The sequence below is a fragment of the Nomascus leucogenys genome, chromosome 22a (assembly GCF_006542625.1).
Source record: "Nomascus leucogenys isolate Asia chromosome 22a, Asia_NLE_v1, whole genome shotgun sequence".
Lineage (NCBI taxonomy): Eukaryota > Metazoa > Chordata > Mammalia > Primates > Hylobatidae > Nomascus > Nomascus leucogenys.
In genome coordinates, this window is record NC_044402.1 from 14,632,026 (window position 1) to 14,651,239 (window position 19,214).

Here is a 19,214-nt window from a genome sequence, read left to right on the forward strand (position 1 = left end):
CCCCTGTCATTGGAAGACAACTTTGGCTCCTAGGCCCAGGGGAGAGAATCAAACATTTCTCTCCCTGCCTCTCTCCCTCCCTTTGTTCCTTCCTTGCTTCCGAATGAGGCATTTCCCTTCTTTCCTTCCTTCCTTCCTTGAGAATCAGACATTTCCCTCCCTCCCTCCCTCCCTCCCTTCCTTCCAGAATCAGACATCTTCCTTCCTCCCTTCCTTCCTTCCTGCCTTCCTTCCCTCCAGAATCAGACATCTTCCTTCCTTCCTTCCTGCCTTCCTTCCTTCCAGAATCAGACTCCTTCCTTTCTTCCAGAATCAGACTCCTTCCTTGCTTCCTTCCTTCCTTCCTCCCTCCCTCCCTCTCTCTCTCTCTCTTTCTTTCACAGGGTATTGCTCTATTGCCCAGGCTGGAGTGCAGTGATGCAATCATGGCTCACTGCAGCTTCAACTTCCTGAACTCAAGCGATCTGCACACCTCAACCTCCCCAGTAGCTGGGACCACAGGTGTGTGACACCACCACACCTAGCTAATTTTTATTATTATTATTTTTTTACAGATAGGCTCTGTCTACATTGCCCAGGCTGGTCTTGAACTCCTGACCTCAAGTGATCCTCCCACCTTGGCCTCCCAAGAATTAGGTATTTCTAGGGCTGGTCTGCACTGTCAGATTCGTGACAGTGCTGGCCAGCAGGGGAAGGTCCCAGCCTGTCTGTTTTGGGGCTCTGCCTAGATGCCGCAGGCTTCAAACTGGTGCTGGAATCAGTCCTGTCTGGGCCCTGGGAGTCCGGCCCAGAGAGCTGACCGCTGCTTTGCAGGCTGGCCTCACTGCTCAGCTCTCCACCGAGGTCGGCCACCACGGATCCAGGTAGCTACCTGGATCTCCCCACCGGCCCACCTGACTCTGGGGAATGTGAGTCAGGTGGGCCGGTGGGGAGGCCACATATGCCTTCTCCACTCCAGTCATTCCAGGTGCCAAGGGTGGTTTGTACCCCAGGTTTAGGAGCATGGCCCATGAGAAGGTCCAGAAGAGGGACGGGGGTATGAACCAGGAGTCACTGGAGCACTCTTTCAACTGCCCAGGAAAGACTGTGACTTACCGTTTATACTCAGATTCTAATTTAGGTGACATTTATAAATCAGGGGCTTGAAGTCAGAAGACATGGGTTCAAGTTCTGCCCTGACCATCTACTAGGTATGTGGACTTTGGCAAGTCTCTGCACCTTATCTGCCTCAGTTTCCTCACCTGTTAAATGAAGTTAATCATAGCTGCCTCCACGTAGAGTCATTGGGAGAATTTAATAAGATGAAACACGTAAATGCTTGCAGCCTGTTGCCTGGCACAGTACAACTTGGTAGGTGACACCATTAACCTTATTATGCATCACAACCCAGAGAGGCAGGCATAATTGTTATCACTCCTGTTATGCTGATGAGGAAACTGAGGTATGGTCTACACCGTAATTCTCTCATGAGTGTTTGCCAATGAAAGGATTTACCACACACAATGGCAGGTGAAACTGCAGTCTCTGCTGGCCACCTGGGATTAGAAATTCAGCCCTTAAATGAAGACATAGCAGGAAGTTAAAAGCCCCTCAACCAGCTTTCAGCAAACCTCTTTCTAATTGGAATCAGCAGGGCCGGGCGTGGTGGCTCCTGCCTGTAATCCCAACACTTTGGGAGGCTGGGGTGGGCAGACCACTTGAGCTCAGGAGTTTGAGACCAGCCTGGGTAACATGGCAAAACCCCGTCTCTACTAAAAATACAACAACAAATTAGCCAGGTATGGTGGTGCCAGCCTGTAGTTTCAGCTACTCAGGAGGCTGAGGTGCGAGGATTGCTTGAGCCTAGGAGGTGGAGGTTACAGTAAGCCAAGATCGCATCACTGCACTCCAGCCTGGGCAACAGAGTGAGATCTTGTCAATAAAAACATAAAATAAAATAAAATAAAGTAAAATAATAAAATAAAATAAAATAAAATAAATAAAATAAAATATAATATAAAATAAAATAAAATACTAATTGGAATCAGCAGGTCCCCTAGGGGATCCCACCAGCCCTCTCCCATGTACAGAAGGCCAGTGGCTCCAAAGACACAGAAGGGCTATCCTTCCCCTGAGATGTGTTATACAATATACAAGTTGACTGCAAACTGTTGTGAGGCTGTGGCTGTAGGGTCCTGCCCCACTGGGATCCCCAGAGAAGTAATCCCGCCCCCACCACTATCCCTGCTGTCCAGTATACAAATAATCTATTCCATGCCCAACCCCAGGGCAATGGCACAAAAGGGGGAGATTAAGGACATTATTAAATCCATAGAGGACAGGCTGGGTGGCTCATGCTTGTAGTCCCAGCACTTTGGGAGGCCGAGGTGGGAAAATCACTTGAGCCCAGGACTTCAAGACCAACCTGGGCAACATAGTGAGACACCACGCCCCCATCTCTAAATAATAATAATAAACTACATAAATAACTTTTTTTAAATGGTGGCAGTTGCCTACCTAGAAACCATTCTCTCTTTTTTTCTTACCTACCTAACCCCATCTGCTTCTGGCTGGCAACATGGATGGCAAATAAACTCAACGAACTTCCTCACGTTTAGTGTTACAGTTTAGAACAACAAGAAAAAGCCAAAAACAACCGGGCGTGGTAGCTTATGCCTGCAATCCCAGCACTTTGGGAGGCTGAGATGGGTGGATTACCTGAGGTCAGGAGTTTGAGACCAGCCTGGCCAACATGGTGAAACCTCGACTCTACTAAAAATACAAAAATTAGCTGGGTGGGGTGGCACGTGCCTGTAGTCCTAGCTACTCAGGAGGCTGAGGCAGGAGAATCACTTGAATCCGGGAGGTGGAGGTTGCAGTGAATCGAGACTGCACCACCACACTGCAGCCTGGGCGACAGAGCGAGACTCTATTTCAAAAAAAAAAAAAAAAAAGAAAAGAAAGAAAGAAAAAGCCATAAAGAAGAAAGCAAGGTTGGACACGGTGGCTCACGCCTGTAAACCCAGCACTTTGGGAGGCCAAGGTGGGCGGATCATGAGGTCAGGAGTTTAAGACCACCCTGGCCAACATGGTGAAATTCCGTCTCAGCTAAAAATACAAAAATTAGCCGGGTGTGGTGGAGCACACCTGTAATCCCAGCTACTCAGGAGGCTGAGACAGGAGAGTCACTTAAACCTGGGAGGCAGAGGTTGCAGTGAGCCGGGATCACGCCATTGCTCCAGCCTGGGCAATAGAGTGAGACTCTGTCTCAAAAAAAAAAAGAAAAAAAAGAAAGAAAAGAAAAGAAAAGAAAAAGAAAAAAAGAAAAGAAAGAGAAAAAAAAGAAAGAGAAAGAAAGAAAGAAAAAGCAAGCAAGCAAAAATCACTCATAATAGCACTACCTAGAGACCATCAATGTCAGTATTTTGGTGTATTTAATTCTAGTCTTTTTGAGATTTATATGCACTATCAACATTTAAAAAATCATCCTGTAGATACATTTTGCATCCCGCCTTTTTCACTGAAAATTACGTCAGCGGTGAGTTTCTCCAGGTGCAAATGTGTTGTTTCTTACCTGGGTCTATGCCGATCATAGACTCCAGTTCTCTGATCTTCTGAGAAGCGGAGACTGACGCGATGCTGTAGTGCAGAGGATCTTGGGAAATGTGATGGACCTCTGGAATTCTCTCTGGGGTGACACAACCAGCTGGAGCCTTTGCATCCTTCAGGTCAGTCATAACTGTGCAGCCTGGGATGCTAGCAAAAGCCAGTGGAGTCTCTAAAACACACAACGGGAGGGTCTGAGCCCAGCCACTTCATCAAGTCCAGCCTACCCTCATCTAGCCCACTGTTGATAGGCAAGATAGCACCTGGCCATCAACTCAGCCTAAGCACTCCCTGTACCACCTGCTGGCCCCAAGGTCAGAATAAGCTGGTTTATGGCTACATCAAGTTCCATTTAAACAGTTGCCTCTCATCTCTAGGAAAGTAAAGATGAGTTGAAAAGAAGTGAGATACAGCCACAGCTATAGCTAGAGCTCTAGGCAATTCCATCAATTTAACCCATGGATATCAGGAAGTATTTACTGGATTCTTAAAATTCATGAAGCCATCTTGCTTTGCTTTCCAGCAAATGTTAGGTTTGGAACCCTCTGTGAGCATCATTTCTATTTTTCCTTATGGCATCGTTTCTATTTTTCCTTATGGCACTTACATTTTGCTTTATGTTAATTTTATTCTTTAAAGACTCTCCCTTGTTAGATTTCAGGCAATGTGAAACACTCTAGCATAGTTATTAAGAACTGGTTTTAGCATTGTGAATATACTTGAATTTGAGATGACTTTATTGACTTTATTCTTTTTTTTTTTTTTTGAGAGAGAGTCTTGCTGTGTCACCCAGGCTGGAGTGCAGTGGTACGATCTTGGCTCACTGCAACCTCCACCTCCTGGGTTCAAGCGACTCTCCCGCCTCAGCCTCCTGAGTAGCTGGGATTACAGGCACCTGCCACCACGCCTGGCTAATTTTTGTATTTTTAGTAGAGACGGGGTTTTACCATGTTATCCAGGCTGGTCTCAAACTCCTGACCTCAGGTGATCCGCCCACCTTGACCTCCCAAAGTGCTGGGATTACAGGCGTGAGCCACCACGCCCAGCCCTACTTTTTTCTTTTTTTTTTTTTTTTTGAGACGGAGTCTCGCTCTGTCACCCAGGCTGGAGTGCAGTGGTGCAATCTCAGCTCACTGCAAGCTCCGCCTCCCGGGTTCCCGCCATTCTCCTGCCTCAGCCTCTCCGAGTAGCTGGGACTACAGGCGCCCGCCAGCGCGCCCGGCTAATTTGTATTTTTAGTAGAGACGGGGTTTCACTGTGGTCTCGATCTTCTGACCTCGCGATCCGCCCGCCTCGGCCTCCCAAAGTGCTGGGATTACAAGCGTGAGCCACCGTGCCCGGCCGACTTTATTTTTTAAACCTGTTTCTTTGACTGTAAAGTAATGATAATGCCTCATGTGGCTATTGTCAGAACAAAACTGGAAAATGTACATAAAAGTGTTTAGCAGGCCGGGCGCGGTAGCTCACGGCTGTAATATCAACACTTTGGGAGGCCAAGGAGGGTGGATCACCTGAGGTCAGGAGTTCAAGACCAGCCGGGGCAACATGGTGAAACCTTGTCTCTACTAAAAATACAAAAATTAGCCCAGCTTGGTGGTGTGCCTGTAATCCCAGCTACTTGGGAGGCTGAGGTGGAAGAATTACTTGAACCTGGGAGGCAGCAGCTGCAGTGAGTTGAGATCACGTCACTGCACTGCAGCCTAGGCAACAGAGCAAGACCTCATCTCAAAAAAAAAAAAAGTGTTTAGCGTACTCATGTGGTTTAAAAAAGTAAAAAAAAATAAATTTTTAAAAAGTGTTCAGCAAAGTGCTTGTTTCAGAGTAAGCCCTCAATGATGGTTTGCATAATTGAACAAGCACTATATATACATATATATATATATATATATTTTTTTTTTTTTTTTTTTTTTTGAAACAGAGCCTTGCTCTGTCGCCCAGGTTGGAGTGCAGTGGTGCGATCTCGGCTCACTGCAACCTCTGCCTCCCGGGTTCAAGCAATTCTCCTGTCTCAGCCTCCTGAGTAGCTTGGATTATAGGCGTGCACCACTACACCTGGCTAATTTTAGTATTTTTAGTAGAGACAGGGTTTTGCCATGTTGGGCAGGCTGGCTTGAACTCCTGACCTCAGGTGATCCTCCTGTCTCAGCCTCCCAGAGTGCTGGGATTACAGGCGTGAGCCACCACGCCCAGCCTCATATATATATATATATTTTAAAGACATAAGGCCTTGCTCTGTTGCCCGGGCTGGAGTACAGTGGTGCAACACAGCTCACTGCGGCCTCAAACTCCTGGGCTCAAGCAAGCCTCCTGCCTCAGCCTACCACAGTGCTGGGATTACAGGCATGAGCCACGGAGCCTGGCCTGAACCACGTAGTATCTTACTCATTCTTAGTTTCTTGTGCCTGGCTCTTTAAGTGCTTAATACCATACTATTTACCTCTTCTGCCTTCCTCAGTGTCATTATTATCCTTGAGTACTCATCTCTACTCAGCTGTATGTTCCTGGAGAAGAGCCACCATTGCTCATTCATCTCAGGATCCCACAGAGTGCCTTGCACATAATAGGTGTTCAACAAATGCAGATGTGAATTGAGTAAATAAATCTTGGATTTCACAGAAACAATAAAGTTTCTTTTTTTTTTTTTTTTTTTTGAGACAGAGTCTCGCTCTATCACCCAGGCTGGAGTGCAGTGGTGCGAGCTCAGCTCACTGCAACCTCTGCCTCCAGGGTTCAAGCAATCCTTAGCCTCCCAAGTAGCTGGGATTATAGGTGTGTGCCACCACACCCGGCTAATTTCTGTATTTTTAGTAGAGACGGGGTTTCACCATGTTGGCCAAGCTGGTCTTGAATTCCTGACCTCAAGAGATCCGACCACCTCAGCCTCCCAAAGTGCTGGGATTATAGGCGTGAGCCACCACACTTGGCTTAAAGTTTCATATTTAATAGAAATCCAGAGTCAGCCAGCACTTCAAAATAAAAATCTGACCGATACATAACTTTTAGATTTGATGTGTAAGGGGAAGAAGTCATGAATCTGATGAATGTAATCATCACTTGTCTGTGTTTTGGATGGCACCTAAAACTGGTCACTCCAAAGCCAGGTAGACATCAGAACAGTCAGCTCAGAGCATGACACCAGGTTTTGCCCCCATCAGTTGTGAGGTCTGCAGCAAATAATCTATTGCTAATCAAAGTTTAAATACTGAAGTTCAAGGTAGGCATGGTGGTTCACGACTATAATCCCAGCACTTTGGGAAGCTGAGGTGGGAGGATCGCTTGAGACCAGGAGTTCAAGACCAGCTTGGGCAACATAGTGAGACCCCATCTCTACAAAAATTTAAAAATTCGCTGGACATGATGGTGCATGCCTGTAGTCTAGCTACTCCAGAGGCTAAGGTGGGAGGATTGCTTGAGCCTAGGAGGTCAAGGCTACAGTGAGCTGTGATCGTGCCACTGCACTCAGCCTGGGTGACAGAGCAAGACCTTGTCTCAAAAAAAAAAAAAAAAAAAAAAAGGAATTTGAGAATGATTCAAGATTGTCCCTGTCTGATGTCATTTGTTCTCGTCTACGATCAACTGTGCTGTCGCTGTCAGAACTAAAGGGCTGGAACATGCCATGCTGGGGTGCCCACAGCAGTGAGATCTCCTCTGCAGGGCACCTGCCACAGCCGATGGTGGGAAAGCCGTGAGGCCACTGGGCTGGGGGACGTTTACTGCACATGGGTGTGTGTGTCTACACACATGCCCACACACACACTCAGAAAAGACCATGAGCGCCCAGAGGAACTCCATCCTGTCCCATGGAGCACTGTACTCCTGAGGCCTGGGTGCATGCCTGGCACACAGCAGGTTCTCAACACAGTACTTAAATAAACGAACGAATGGAATCCTGTGGATCTTGGCAGCCATGCCTCATCACCACATTAGGGATGGTCTTTCCCTCGCATGAGGCCATTCTGATAGCTGAACTCTCCTGAATGCTTTAAAAATAAATTAAAGTAACACTAGATTCTGTGCTTACAGCGCAAGTGTGGCTGGCCTGGCCAGAATTTTCCAGTGTTCATGACCATGGTCTGCAATAGCTGTTATTCTTCCTGTTTCTGTCACCTTCCTATCTTACTGAGCTAGGGAGGGCGCCCTCGTGTGTCTCTTCGTTGTAATATCACCTAGGCCTTGGAAAAAATGTACTGCTGCTGGCCTTGTTTATAATCACCTTGCAAATACCACGGGAAATGACTTGTTCAGTTATATTTCTTGGCTTCACCTTTGTTTTCAAGGCCCCACCAATCTCCAAAATGTCTCAGAAAGCCAAGCTAAAGGTTAGTCCTCCTGCTAGAATGGGCTGGGATGCTTCAGCAGATAAAGATATATATTTAATCAAAACGGCTGAAGCAGTGGTTCATGCCTGTTATCCCTATGACTCAGGAGGCTGGGGCAGGAGAATCACTTGCGCCTAGAACTTTGAGACCAGTCTGGACATTGTAGCAAGACCCCATCTCTACAAAAAATTTCTAAAAATTGGTTTGGTATGGTGGTGTATGCCTGTAGTCCCAGCTACCTGGGAGGCTGAAATGGGAGGATCACTTGACCCCAGAGGTTTGAGGCTGCAGTGAGCTATGATGATGCCACTGAACTCAAGCCTGGGCAATAGAGTGAGAACCTGTCAAAGAAAGAAACAAAGACAAGACAAGACAAGGCAAGACAAGACAAGAAAAGAAGGAAGGGAGAGAGAGAAAGAAAGAAGAAGGAATGGAAGGAAGGAAGGAAGGAAGGAAGGAAGGAAGGAAGGAAGGAAGGAAGGAAGGAGGGAGGGAGGGAGGAGGGAAGGAGGAAGGAAGGAAGGAAGGAAGGAAGGAAGGAAATATATTTAATCAGAACATATTTGAGGCTGAACATGGTGGCTCATGCCTGCAATCCAAGCATTTTGGGAGGCCGAGGTGGGAGGATCACTTGAGGCCAGGAGTTCGAGACCAGTGTGGCCAACATGGCAAAACCTCGTCTCTACTAAAAATATGAAAATTAGCCAGGTGTGGTGGCATGCACCTGTAATTCCAGCTACTTGGGAGGCTGAGGCACGTATCCCTTGCTTGAGCCCAGGAGGCAGAGGCTGCAGTGAGCTGAGATCGTGCCACTGCACTCCAGCCTGGGCGACAGAGTGAGACTGTGTCTCAAAAAAACCAAAAAACCAACAACAACAAAAAAATTGAGTGGTAAGACAAAGTGCTCTGGTAAGGAGATCTAGCCCTCGGATTAAAAGAAGGAAACCAGGCCAGGCACGATGACTCACGTCTGTAATCCCAGCACTGTGGGAGGCCAAGGTGTGCAGATCACGAGGTCAGGAGATCGAGACCATCCTGGCCAACATGGTGAAACCCCGTCTCTACTAAAAATACAAAAATTAGCTGGGCTTGGTGGCATGTGCTTGTAATCCCAGCTACTCAGGAGGCTGAGACTGAAGAATTGCTTGAACCAGGGAGTTGGATGTTGCAGCGAGCCGAGATCGCACTACAGCACTCTAGCCTGGCGCCAGAGTGAGACTCTGTCTCAATAAATAAATAAATAAATAAAAGAAGGAGACCAGAGAGAGATTCACTGTAGTTGTAGGCCTCTATTTTGTGTTTTGTTTTATGGCTTTATTTTTAAATCACTGTACTGCGAGAATACGCTTTCAAGAAGTAGACCCCACTGGCCTCCATCCTAGGGCAGAGTGATTGCCCCGTTATCCCCCAACGTACCGTAGCTGCTGACAGCTCCGAGACTGGTCAGCGGAGAAGGCCAGAACACTGGAACCTCCCCTGGGGGACATACCACGGCATCCCCATAGGCAGGTTTGGAAAGCTCTTTGATTCCCAACAGTTCTGCAGATGGAAAAGGAAAATGTAATTCCCTCAGCAGGGAGCATCCAATTAGAACTGGTTTAGTAGTTTATGGTTCTTTCTCTAAAAAAGAAAATCAAGTTGCAGGATTATTGTAAATGTTATTTGAGGAAGAGGTGAAGGAGAATAGGGAGTGAGGCCTTGACAACTCAGGGTACTCTATAATTTACAGTCCATGTGGAGTGCTGGTTTCAGAACACAGAATCTCAAACTGCGTGGCGTGATTTCTGGAAGGATCCTTGGGTGCGTTGATCCTAGCACTCTCATTGTGCAGATTGCTACCAAAGCCAGCCTTGGGGGGTTGATGTTGGTCCAGGCTGGGTCACATCTCATGCACCTAACCTCAGCTGCTTGACTACCAGCAGCAACCTAATCCCGAAGACAGCAAAGATGGATGTGCTGGGCCCAATCCATCCCCGCTAATGATAAAACTCCTCAGCAGACACCACCCTGGTGGGTGGTCCTGAATCATCCTCATGTGATGAAGCTAGCAAGTGCTGATTGCATTTTCACAAAAGGCTAGGTTCTGCCTAATGTTGTTGGTTATGCAGCTGAGCAAGTTCAGGTTATACCAAACTTGGACCCTCATCCAAGGCCCAGTCTCAAACTCTCATCAGGCCCTCTAAGAGGCCTGCACAGCGTCTTGATATTGGCCCTTCATCTTGGATCTGTTCACTCACTCTCAGGTTGAGTTAATCCGCTGGGGATCAATGGATTTCAGCTCAAATTAACATATGGAACAAAGCCATCTCCTACCCAAATATACCAATGAATAGCAGCGCCCAGATTAGAAGTTACTTTGAGCTCAAATCTCCGGACAAAGAGCCCTGCTGCCACCTTTGGCTTCCCCCAACCCCAGATTCATTGGAAGTTCATAGGAGCTTTACATTTATCAAAGATCCCCAGTGGGTGAGCGTGTAGAGAAAAAAACTCTACCTAAATGGTGTGTTTCCTCTGTGCTCACACCACAGTAACAGTCATCAACACAGAAGACCCCTGTGACCAAATTTGTAGGGGTTTCTCCCCACCATCAAGCAGGAGGCACCAGCTGGGTACCCTCCAATTCCATTCCACCTGGAGATAGCATCAGAACCCATGGAGTGGGGGCTCAGTCCCCAGGGCCAGCCCCCTACAGACACCAGTTGCAAGTCCGGGCCTCCAGAACTTCTGACCAACTGGCCTCCAGTTTGACTAACCCTCTTTGGGTGTGATTAAACCCAAACTCTTTGAGTTTGATTAATTTCCTGGAGCAGCTCACAGACCTTGAGGAAACATTTACTTATGTTTACCAGTTTATTATAAAAAATATTGCAGACCAGGTGCGGTGGCTCATACCTGTAATCCCAGCACTTTGGGAGGCCAAGACAGGCAGACCACCTGAGGCCAGGAGTTCAAGACCAGCCTGGCCCAACATGGCAAAACCCCATCTCTACTAAAAATACAAAAATTAGCTGGGTGTGATGGTGGGCGCCTGTAATCCCAGCTACTTGGGAGGCTGAGGCAGGAGAATCGCTGGAACCCAGGAGACGGAGGTTGCAGTGAGCTGAGATTGCAACACTGCACTCCAGCCTGGGCGACAAAGGGAAACTGTGTCTCAAAAATAAACAAATTAATTAATTAAATAAAATAAAATAAGGGATATTGCAAAGGATACAGATAAAGGGATGCCCAGGGCAAGGTGTGGGGGAAGGGGTGCGGAGCTTCCGTGCCCTCCCTAGGAACCTACATGTGTTCAGCTATGTAGAATCTCACTGAAGCCTATCCTCTTGGGGTTTTACAGAGGCTTCATTACATGAGCATGATTGATTAAACCATCAGCCGTGGGTAATCAGCTTGACCTTTAGCCCCTCTTTCCTCCCTGGAGGTTGTGGGGAGGGGTGGAGCTGAAAGTCCCAACCCTCTAATCCTACCTTAGTCTTTCCGGTGACCAGCCCCACCCTGAACCTATCAGACAAAATACAGCATTTTGGAGGTTCTAAGAATTTTCAGAGTTATGAGCCAGGAATTGTGGACAAAACCCAATATATATATTCATTATATATATATATATATTTTTTTTCCTATATATATATATTATTAAGCCTCGGTAAAAACCCAAAAGGATATGATATATGTAAACTTACACCACAGTGAGACTGGCTATTCTGCCAAGGGTGGCACCTTTAAACCTGAGGGGCATCTGTAAGCCCAGCCCTGATATAGCTGCCGGAGCCTTTGAGCCTTGTTCACGGCCTTTGCCCCTGGAGACCCCTGATAGAAACAAAGACAAGCCATGGGAGCTTAGGAACGTGGCAAGCTCCTGTCTGCTTCTCGGGCCCAACTCCAAGAGAGGCTGTCAGGATCACGGGCAGGTGCGACAGACACTGACCTGGGTCGCCGATGTGAACAGGTTGCCCCTGCTCACCCCCGAGGGAGCAGCAGGCCCGCACCAGCCTTTCCAGCTTGTCCTTGGGAATGGGCCTCATCGTGACCACCAGAGGGCAGCAGAAGCCAGCATGGGTAACACAAGGCACTGTTGTCTGACCAAAAAAAAAAAAAAAAAAAAAAAAATCAAGTGAAAATGTTAAAAAATGAAATTAGCACAGATTCAAGCTCTGAGCACCAGAGTTCAAGGCAGCTAAATGAAGGAGGAGTAGCTGTTATAGAAATTAGCTTCTATTTTTATGTGACAGAGAGAGAGGGAGTTTGCTGCTAATTACTGGTTTAAAATAGGGAATCTTAACTTTTTGTGTGCCACGGACCCCTTTGGTAGACTAGTACAGCTGTGGACCCCTGTCAAGTAATGCTTTTAACTGCATACAAGAAAATGCACAGGATTCCAAAGGAAACCAATTATCCTGCAAGCACAGTTATCAAATAATAGAAAAATGTGGCCAGGCATGGTGACTCACACCTGTAATCCCAGCACTTGGGAAGCCGAGGTGGGCAGATCACAAGGTCGGGAGTTCGAGACCAGCCTGGCCAGCATGGTAAAACCCTATCTCTATTAATAATACAAAAGTTCGCCGGGCATGGTGGCACGCGCCTGTAGTCCCAGCTACTTGGGAGACTGAGGCAGGGGAATTGCTTGAACCCAAGAGGCGGAGGTTGCAGTGAGCCAAAAATCACACCATTGCACTCCAGCCTGAGTGACAGAGCAAGACTCCATCTCAAAGAAAAAAAAAAAGGAAAAATGTGAGACAATATGCATGCTTCTTCAGTAGCAGCCTAAGAAACAAGATGCTAGTTCTACAATCATCGTAACTTTGAAGTAGTGATCAGTATGTAGGATATTTTTGAAACATCAGGAAGAACTCTAACGTGATGTGAAGATATCTGTGATTTCCGTTGCCAGCCATGAAGTCACAGGGTCTGCTGATATGACAGCCATTTGCTGCCTACATTCATAATTGAAGGAAATGCTAAATGTGAGTTGAGGTTATGAAAATAAAATTGAGGCTGGGCAGTGGTTCATGCCTGTAATACCAGCACTTTGGGAGGCCAAGAAGGTTGGATCGCTTGAGCCCAGAAGTTCAAGACCAGCCTGGGCAATACAGCGAAACCCTATCTCTACCAAAAAAAAACCCAAAAAACAAAAAACCATAAATTAGCTGGGTGTGCTGGCGCATGCCTATAGTCCCAGCTACTCGGGAGGCTGAGATGGGAGGATCTCTTGAGCCCAGGAGGTTGAGGCTGCAGTGAGCTGTGACTGTGCCACTGCACCACTCCAGCCTGGGCAACTGAGCAAGAACTGTCAAAAATAAAAATAAAATAAAGAAAGGAGGGAGGGAAGAAGGGAAAAGAAAAACGTACTTTTTTTCCCATCCAATATCATAGAGCCTCTGAATTTCTCTAGGGACTGCAAGGGCCATGGACCACAGGTAAACAGCCTCTGGTGAATCACAGGCAGAGGGAGGCAAGGGAGAACATCACAGGAGGAGCTGGTGTTCACTCTGCCTCCTGAATCCACACCAGCGACAAGCCTGTCTCCAGACCCCATGGAGCACGGCCTGGTATCTCCTGCCTTAACAGATGTTGCCCGGTTTGATCTGTGTGACTTTTATTAGTGTTTCGCTCCCCCATCCCACCTCCTGAATGGTTTCTGGTGCCTGCAAGAAAGCTTATGAAAGATTTAGGACATGGCCAGGACTGTAATCCACTGTGACAGTCTTGGCCACCACCTAAAAGAGCTTGCTATCACCACCCTGGCGGCAGCAAGATGGAACCTCGGTGTGGCTGCCAACAGTGTCTGCATAATAGCACCCAGGAGAGGGGACGTGCTGGAGCCACCGGCAGAGCCAGGCAGCGCTCCCCAAGGCTGAGACACATCCCGTCTGGGGGTGGCCAATGGAATCCCAGATGGCTGTCTGGCCATCTCTCCCTGGAGCCCAGGGGCAGAGGTGTCAATATTAGACTGAAACCTATTTGATAAGCATCGGGGTCAGTCAGACCGCGTTGAGCACTTACTATGGGCACTTACTTGCACCTTTGTAGGCAACAAACAGTTGCCATAGCAGCAGACCCTGTGACTGCAAAGCATCATTTAATTTTCACATCTCTGCTATTGACATTGTACAGATGGGAGCCAGGAGTTCCGGGTTCCCATCTGGCTTTGGGACTCGGGAAGTCCTTTTGTCTCTTTAGACCTCGGTTTCCTCATCTAAAATGAGAATCTGCATGTGACGAGCCACGGGGCCCCTCTCAGCTCCCACCTCCTACAAAGGGTGGTGTGTTCCAGAGCCAGAGCCTGCTGTGGGTGCCCGCCAGCAGCTGGGGTCCCATCCCCACCCTTCCCTAGCTTCAAGAGAACCGCTCGGGCACACACTTCACCCATGAGGGCAGCACAGACTATGGGCAGCTTTGTTTCTGATCAGAGGCAGCTGGGGCCTCTCTGGCAGGAGCCCAAACCAAGACATTTTAATAAATGTCCCAGAGTCCAAGACAAAATCTCTGATCCAAGTCCTCCATAAATAAAGAAACCTGGAGCCTGGCTGTTTATGCTGGCTGACCACTGATGGAGCAGAGTGAACTCTCAGACTTTACCAACAGATGTCCAGGAAGGGTCTGTGGGACCAGGGAATCGAGTGCACTCACCTTGACAAGTAGAGGCTGGAAGAGGCACAGCAGGCATGTCCCAGAGACGCCGGCTGTGCTGTGTTTGTGACTGCCAGAGGCCACCTCTGGCCAAGAACATGACCCGGCTTTCTGGACAGAGATCTAACCCAGGAGCTACTGCCTGGCCGAGGCTCTGCCACAAATCCCTGGGTATTGAGAGAGCCAGGCTCATTCCCCCTGGCTGAGGCTCACCCAAGCCAGGGAGGATTTTTAAAAATCTCACTGAGGTGCCTGAAGTTAAAGGAGCCAGAGAAATCCCCAGCAGGTTTGGTTTACGGCACTGAACCATGAATAAGGGCCACACTGGGTGCTCACAGCAGTCCCAGAGGTGAGCGGGACCGAGGCTGGCTCAGAGAGATTGATCATTTCTCCTGGGTTGCACAGCTAGAAAGTGGCTGAGCTGGGGCTGGAGCTTAGGTTTTCCACCTCCCGTGCCCATGTTCTCCCCGCCCCAGGAATTGTAAGTTGATCTGCATTTTCAGGCCATTCTGCCCTTGTGGGTTGTGGGCTGTGTCCCTACCTTGTATGCACCCGCCTGGCTCTGACCTGCTGGGTCTCTTCTGGGGAGCCCCGCTTTCTCCAAGGCGTCCTCCAGGGAGAAGCTGCAGCCCAGGAGGAAGGCCACCATGTCCTTCAGCTGCTCCGAGTACTGCTCCAGCGAAGCCAGGCTGCCGGTGCAGACACCAAACTCGTATTTCCAGAACTGGGGATGGCTCATCCTGGGGACATAAGGGGAAAGCTGGCAGGGCCCCAGACTCTCACTGTGGCCCCTGATAATACATTATAGAAGGACAGCAGAGAGAGAAGAGGATGTCTAGTGCTGAAATTTCCAGCCCTGGCACCAGGGTAGGGAGCATAGTTTTCAGCAGGGGGCCTTGCTGGCATCCTTCAAATGTCCCCAGATCGGAAATGATTAAATCAGCATGTATAGAATGCACCCCCACCTCCCACCCAGCGTGTCTCCTATACCCGCAATCCAAAACAAGCCAAACCACCGAGAAAAGTAAATGGTGGCCGGGCACGGTGGCTCATGCCTGTAATCCCAGCACTTTGGGAAGCCGAGGCGGGCAGGTCACTTGAACTCCGGAGTTCAAGACAAGCCTGGGCAACAAGGTGAAACCCCGTCTACACTAAAAATACAAAAATTAGCCAGGCATGGTGGCACACAGCTGTAATCTCAGCTACTCAGGAGGCTGAAGCAGGAGAATCGCTTGAACCTGGGAGGTGGAGGTTGTAGCCAGCTGAGATCGCGCCACTGCACTATTCCAGCCTGGGCAACAGAGTGAGACTGTCTCAAAAAAAAAAAAAGAAGAAGAAAAGTAAATGGTGGCCTCTCTGCTATGGAGGTAGGGCCAGTAGCCCAAAGGGGACAGAGAACATGTGTCTTGGGGAACCTCTCAGTGCCAGTAGTGGGTGAGGCCTTTCTCTTCCCTTAGAGGAAACTCTTCTGTAGGGATGAAAGATTTCTTTGGTTACAAGCTCATTCTTTACCCACTCCAAACTCTTTTACTGATCCGTGCCTCCACGCCAGGCACATGCTGGGTGATGGGGCTAGAGTAATGGAGAGGACACTGTCCCAGTCTTTTTTTCTTTTTTTTAATGTTTTTTATTTATTTATTTATTATTTGTTTATTTTTTGAGACGGAGTCTCACTCTGGCGCCCAGCCTGGAGTGCAGTGGTGCGATCTCGGCTCACTGAAACCTCCGCCTCCCAGGTTCAAGTGATTCTCCCACCTCAGCCTCCCAAATAGCTGAGATTATAGGCCTGCGCCACCATGCCCAGCTAATTTTTGTATTTTTAGTAGAGACAGGGTTTCACCATGTTGGCCAGGCTGGTCTCGAACTCCTGATCTCAGGTGATCTGCCCTCCTCGGCCTCCCAAAGTGCTGGGATTACAGGTGTGAGCCACCGCGCCCATCCCATTCCAGCGTTTAAAGAGCTTGTAATCCTAATTGATAGGTGAGACTTCATTGAAAACAGATACTGGCAATACACAGCAGTGAATGTCAACCGTCTAGGTAGAGTGACACAGAGAAGGGAGAAATCAATTCTCTTCCACAAAGGAGTTAGGTGCCGAGTCTTGAAGCATGAATAGGAGTTTGCCAGTTGGGCAAAGAAGAAGGCATACCCAGGCAGAGGAAGTGGCATGTGGAAAGCCCACTGGGGGATGTGCTCTATGAGTCTCCAAGTTGGCAGCACAGGAGGCACCGGGGAAAAATGTAAAGGCACAATTGTGGGCCCAGATGGGGTCTCCAAAGGACCTTCCCGTCCTAAAATGATCATGACAGAATGTTCCTGGGAAGTTTTCTGTCTCGGGAGCTGGTTGGGGATGACTGGAGTATCAGAGGTCAGGGCAGAAACTCAGCTGGGGCCAGGTCACCATGGGTCTTGAGATCAGGCTGAGGTCCAAGCCATAAGAAGACGCTGAAGAATTTTATTTTATTTTACATGTATATTTTTTGAGACAGGGTCTTGCCCTGTTGCCCAGGCTGGAGTGCAGTGACATGATCTCGGCTCACTGCAGCCTCAACCTCCTGGTCTCAAGCAATCCTCTTCAGCCTCCCAAGTAGCTGGGACCACAGATGTGCACCGCTATGCCCAGTTAATTTTTTAAAAAATTTTTGCAGAGACCAGGTCTTCCCTATGTTGCCCAGGCTGGTCTCAAACTCCTGGGGTCAAGCCATCCTCCTGCCTCAGCCTCCCAAAGTACTGGGATTACAGGCATGAACCACAGCACCCAGTCTGAAGGCATTTTAAGAGGAGAGCCACGTAATCGGGTTTAGCATTAGAAAGTCACTCTGCTGGGAAAGCAGATGATGACAAGGTGGGGGAAGAAAGGATGAGACTAGGGCTAGGCCAGGGAAGATGCCAGTCTGTGCTGGTGCCCTAGGAAGGCAGACTCGCGGGAGAGGTACCCCGACCCAGCATCAGTGGGGCCATTTACTAGATACGTTCTAGTTTAAAAGCCTGGGAGAATAGACATAATATCTCTGTCTCTGGGTGTTGGTAATGCAAGTGTTTTTTATTTTCTTCTTAATCCTGTGCAGGCGGGTTTCTGGCTTGGGCGATGGAGTGGACAGATGGCAGAGCCAGTGGGATTTCTCCAGGGCTGGACTTTCTCCATGATCCCAAAGATCTTAGCCAGGACAGGGGCCAGGTGATAGGGGAAGGGGTCAGAACGGTGGGGAGGGCAGCTTTTTCCTGAGCAACAGTCATGAGTGAGGTTCTGTGCCAGGCACTGTGAAGGTCCCTGAGGCTGGACAGAGAGGTCCTGGATGACAGAGACACCTGGATACAGCACTGGGATACTCCCAAGCTTTAACCCACAGTAACCCAAGCTTTTTACCTGGTCTCTGAGATAGCACCTTGAGTGGGCAGCATCCACTTTTCTGGCTCACTCTGGCCCAGCAGGGGCAGAGGACCAGTGTTGGCCTGGCAGAATCTTTCAAAAGCTGGAGCAAGGGACCTGGGCAGGACCACCAGGCTGGCTGGTCGGAGCTCTGGGTATGGTGGGAGAAGGGAAAAATGTATAGTCAGCTGTTTCTCAGCAGACACTTTCTGATTTTTTTTTTTTTTTTTTTTTGAGGCGGAGTTTTGCTCTTGTTGCCCAGGCTGGAGTGCAATGGCACAATCTTGGCTTACTGCAACCTCCGCCTCAGCAATTCTCCTGCCTCAGTCCCCCCGAGTAGCTGGGATCACAGGCGTCTGCCACCATGCCTGGCTAATTGTTTGTATTTTTAGTAGAGACTAAAAATATACATGGGATATTTGTTGGCCCATGTTGGACAGGCTGGTCTTGAACTCCTGACCTCAGGTGATCCACCCACCTCAGCCTCCCAAAGTGCTGGGTTAACGGCATGAGCCATTGCACCCGGCCCCTTTCTGATTTTTTTAAAGTGGCAAGGTCTTGCTATTCAAGGCTGGCCTTGAATTCCTGGACTCAAGTGACCCTCTGGCTTCAGCCTGCCAAGTAGCTGGAACTACAGGTGCACACTACCATATCCAACTTCTAATGTAATTTTTTTTTTTTTTTTTTTTTTGTGACAGAGTCTCACTTTGTCACCCAGGCTAGAGTGCACTGGCTTGATCTTGGCTCACTGCAATCTGTGCCTCCTGGGTTCAAGTGATTCTCATGCCTCAGCCTCCCAAGTAGCTGGGACTATAGGTGTGCACCACTGTGCCCAGCTAATTTTTGTATTTTTAGTAGAGATGGGGTTTCACTATGGTGGCCAGGTTGGTCTCAAACACCTGGGCTCAAGTGATCCGCCTGTCTTGGCCTCCCAAAGTGCTGGGCTTACAGGCGTGAGCCACTGCGACTGGCCTAATGTAAATTTTGATTGAAGCATTACCTACCCTCAAAAAAGTGTACACCACCCTGCAGGGAAGGACACGGGCCTGGCTAGTTTTGCTACCTGCTAATTGCAGAGCCCCACTCAAAACAGTGTAGGTAATGCTTCAATCAAACACACACAAACCTATAGCTTGGTGAATTGCCATGAAATGAATGCACCCATGTAACCAGCATCCAGATCAAGGAACAAGAGCCAACCATCCTGACTTCTATCACCACATACGACTTTTGCCTGTTCTTGGACTTCATAGAATAAAATCACACACTATGTGTCTTTTAAGTCTAGCTTCTCTCACTCAACAATATAT

At 48.4% G+C, this 19,214-nt stretch overlaps 1 protein-coding gene across 5 annotated transcripts in view; it reads right to left on the reverse strand.

The window, feature by feature from the left end:
* Window positions 1-19,214, reverse strand: part of DGLUCY (D-glutamate cyclase) — a 157,911-nt gene that overhangs the window by 37,037 nt on the left and 101,660 nt on the right. For all 5 annotated transcript variants that reach the window (XM_030804015.1, XM_030804016.1, XM_030804013.1 and 2 more), the window contains exons 4-8: window positions 17,902-18,055; window positions 15,076-15,274; window positions 11,830-11,980; window positions 9,321-9,443; window positions 3,554-3,757 (exon numbers count right to left, since the gene is read on the reverse strand). In XM_030804015.1, coding sequence (XP_030659875.1) covers window positions 3,554-3,757; window positions 9,321-9,443; window positions 11,830-11,980; window positions 15,076-15,274; window positions 17,902-18,055 — 831 coding nt within the window. The remainder of the gene's footprint in view (window positions 1-3,553; window positions 3,758-9,320; window positions 9,444-11,829; window positions 11,981-15,075; window positions 15,275-17,901; window positions 18,056-19,214) is intronic.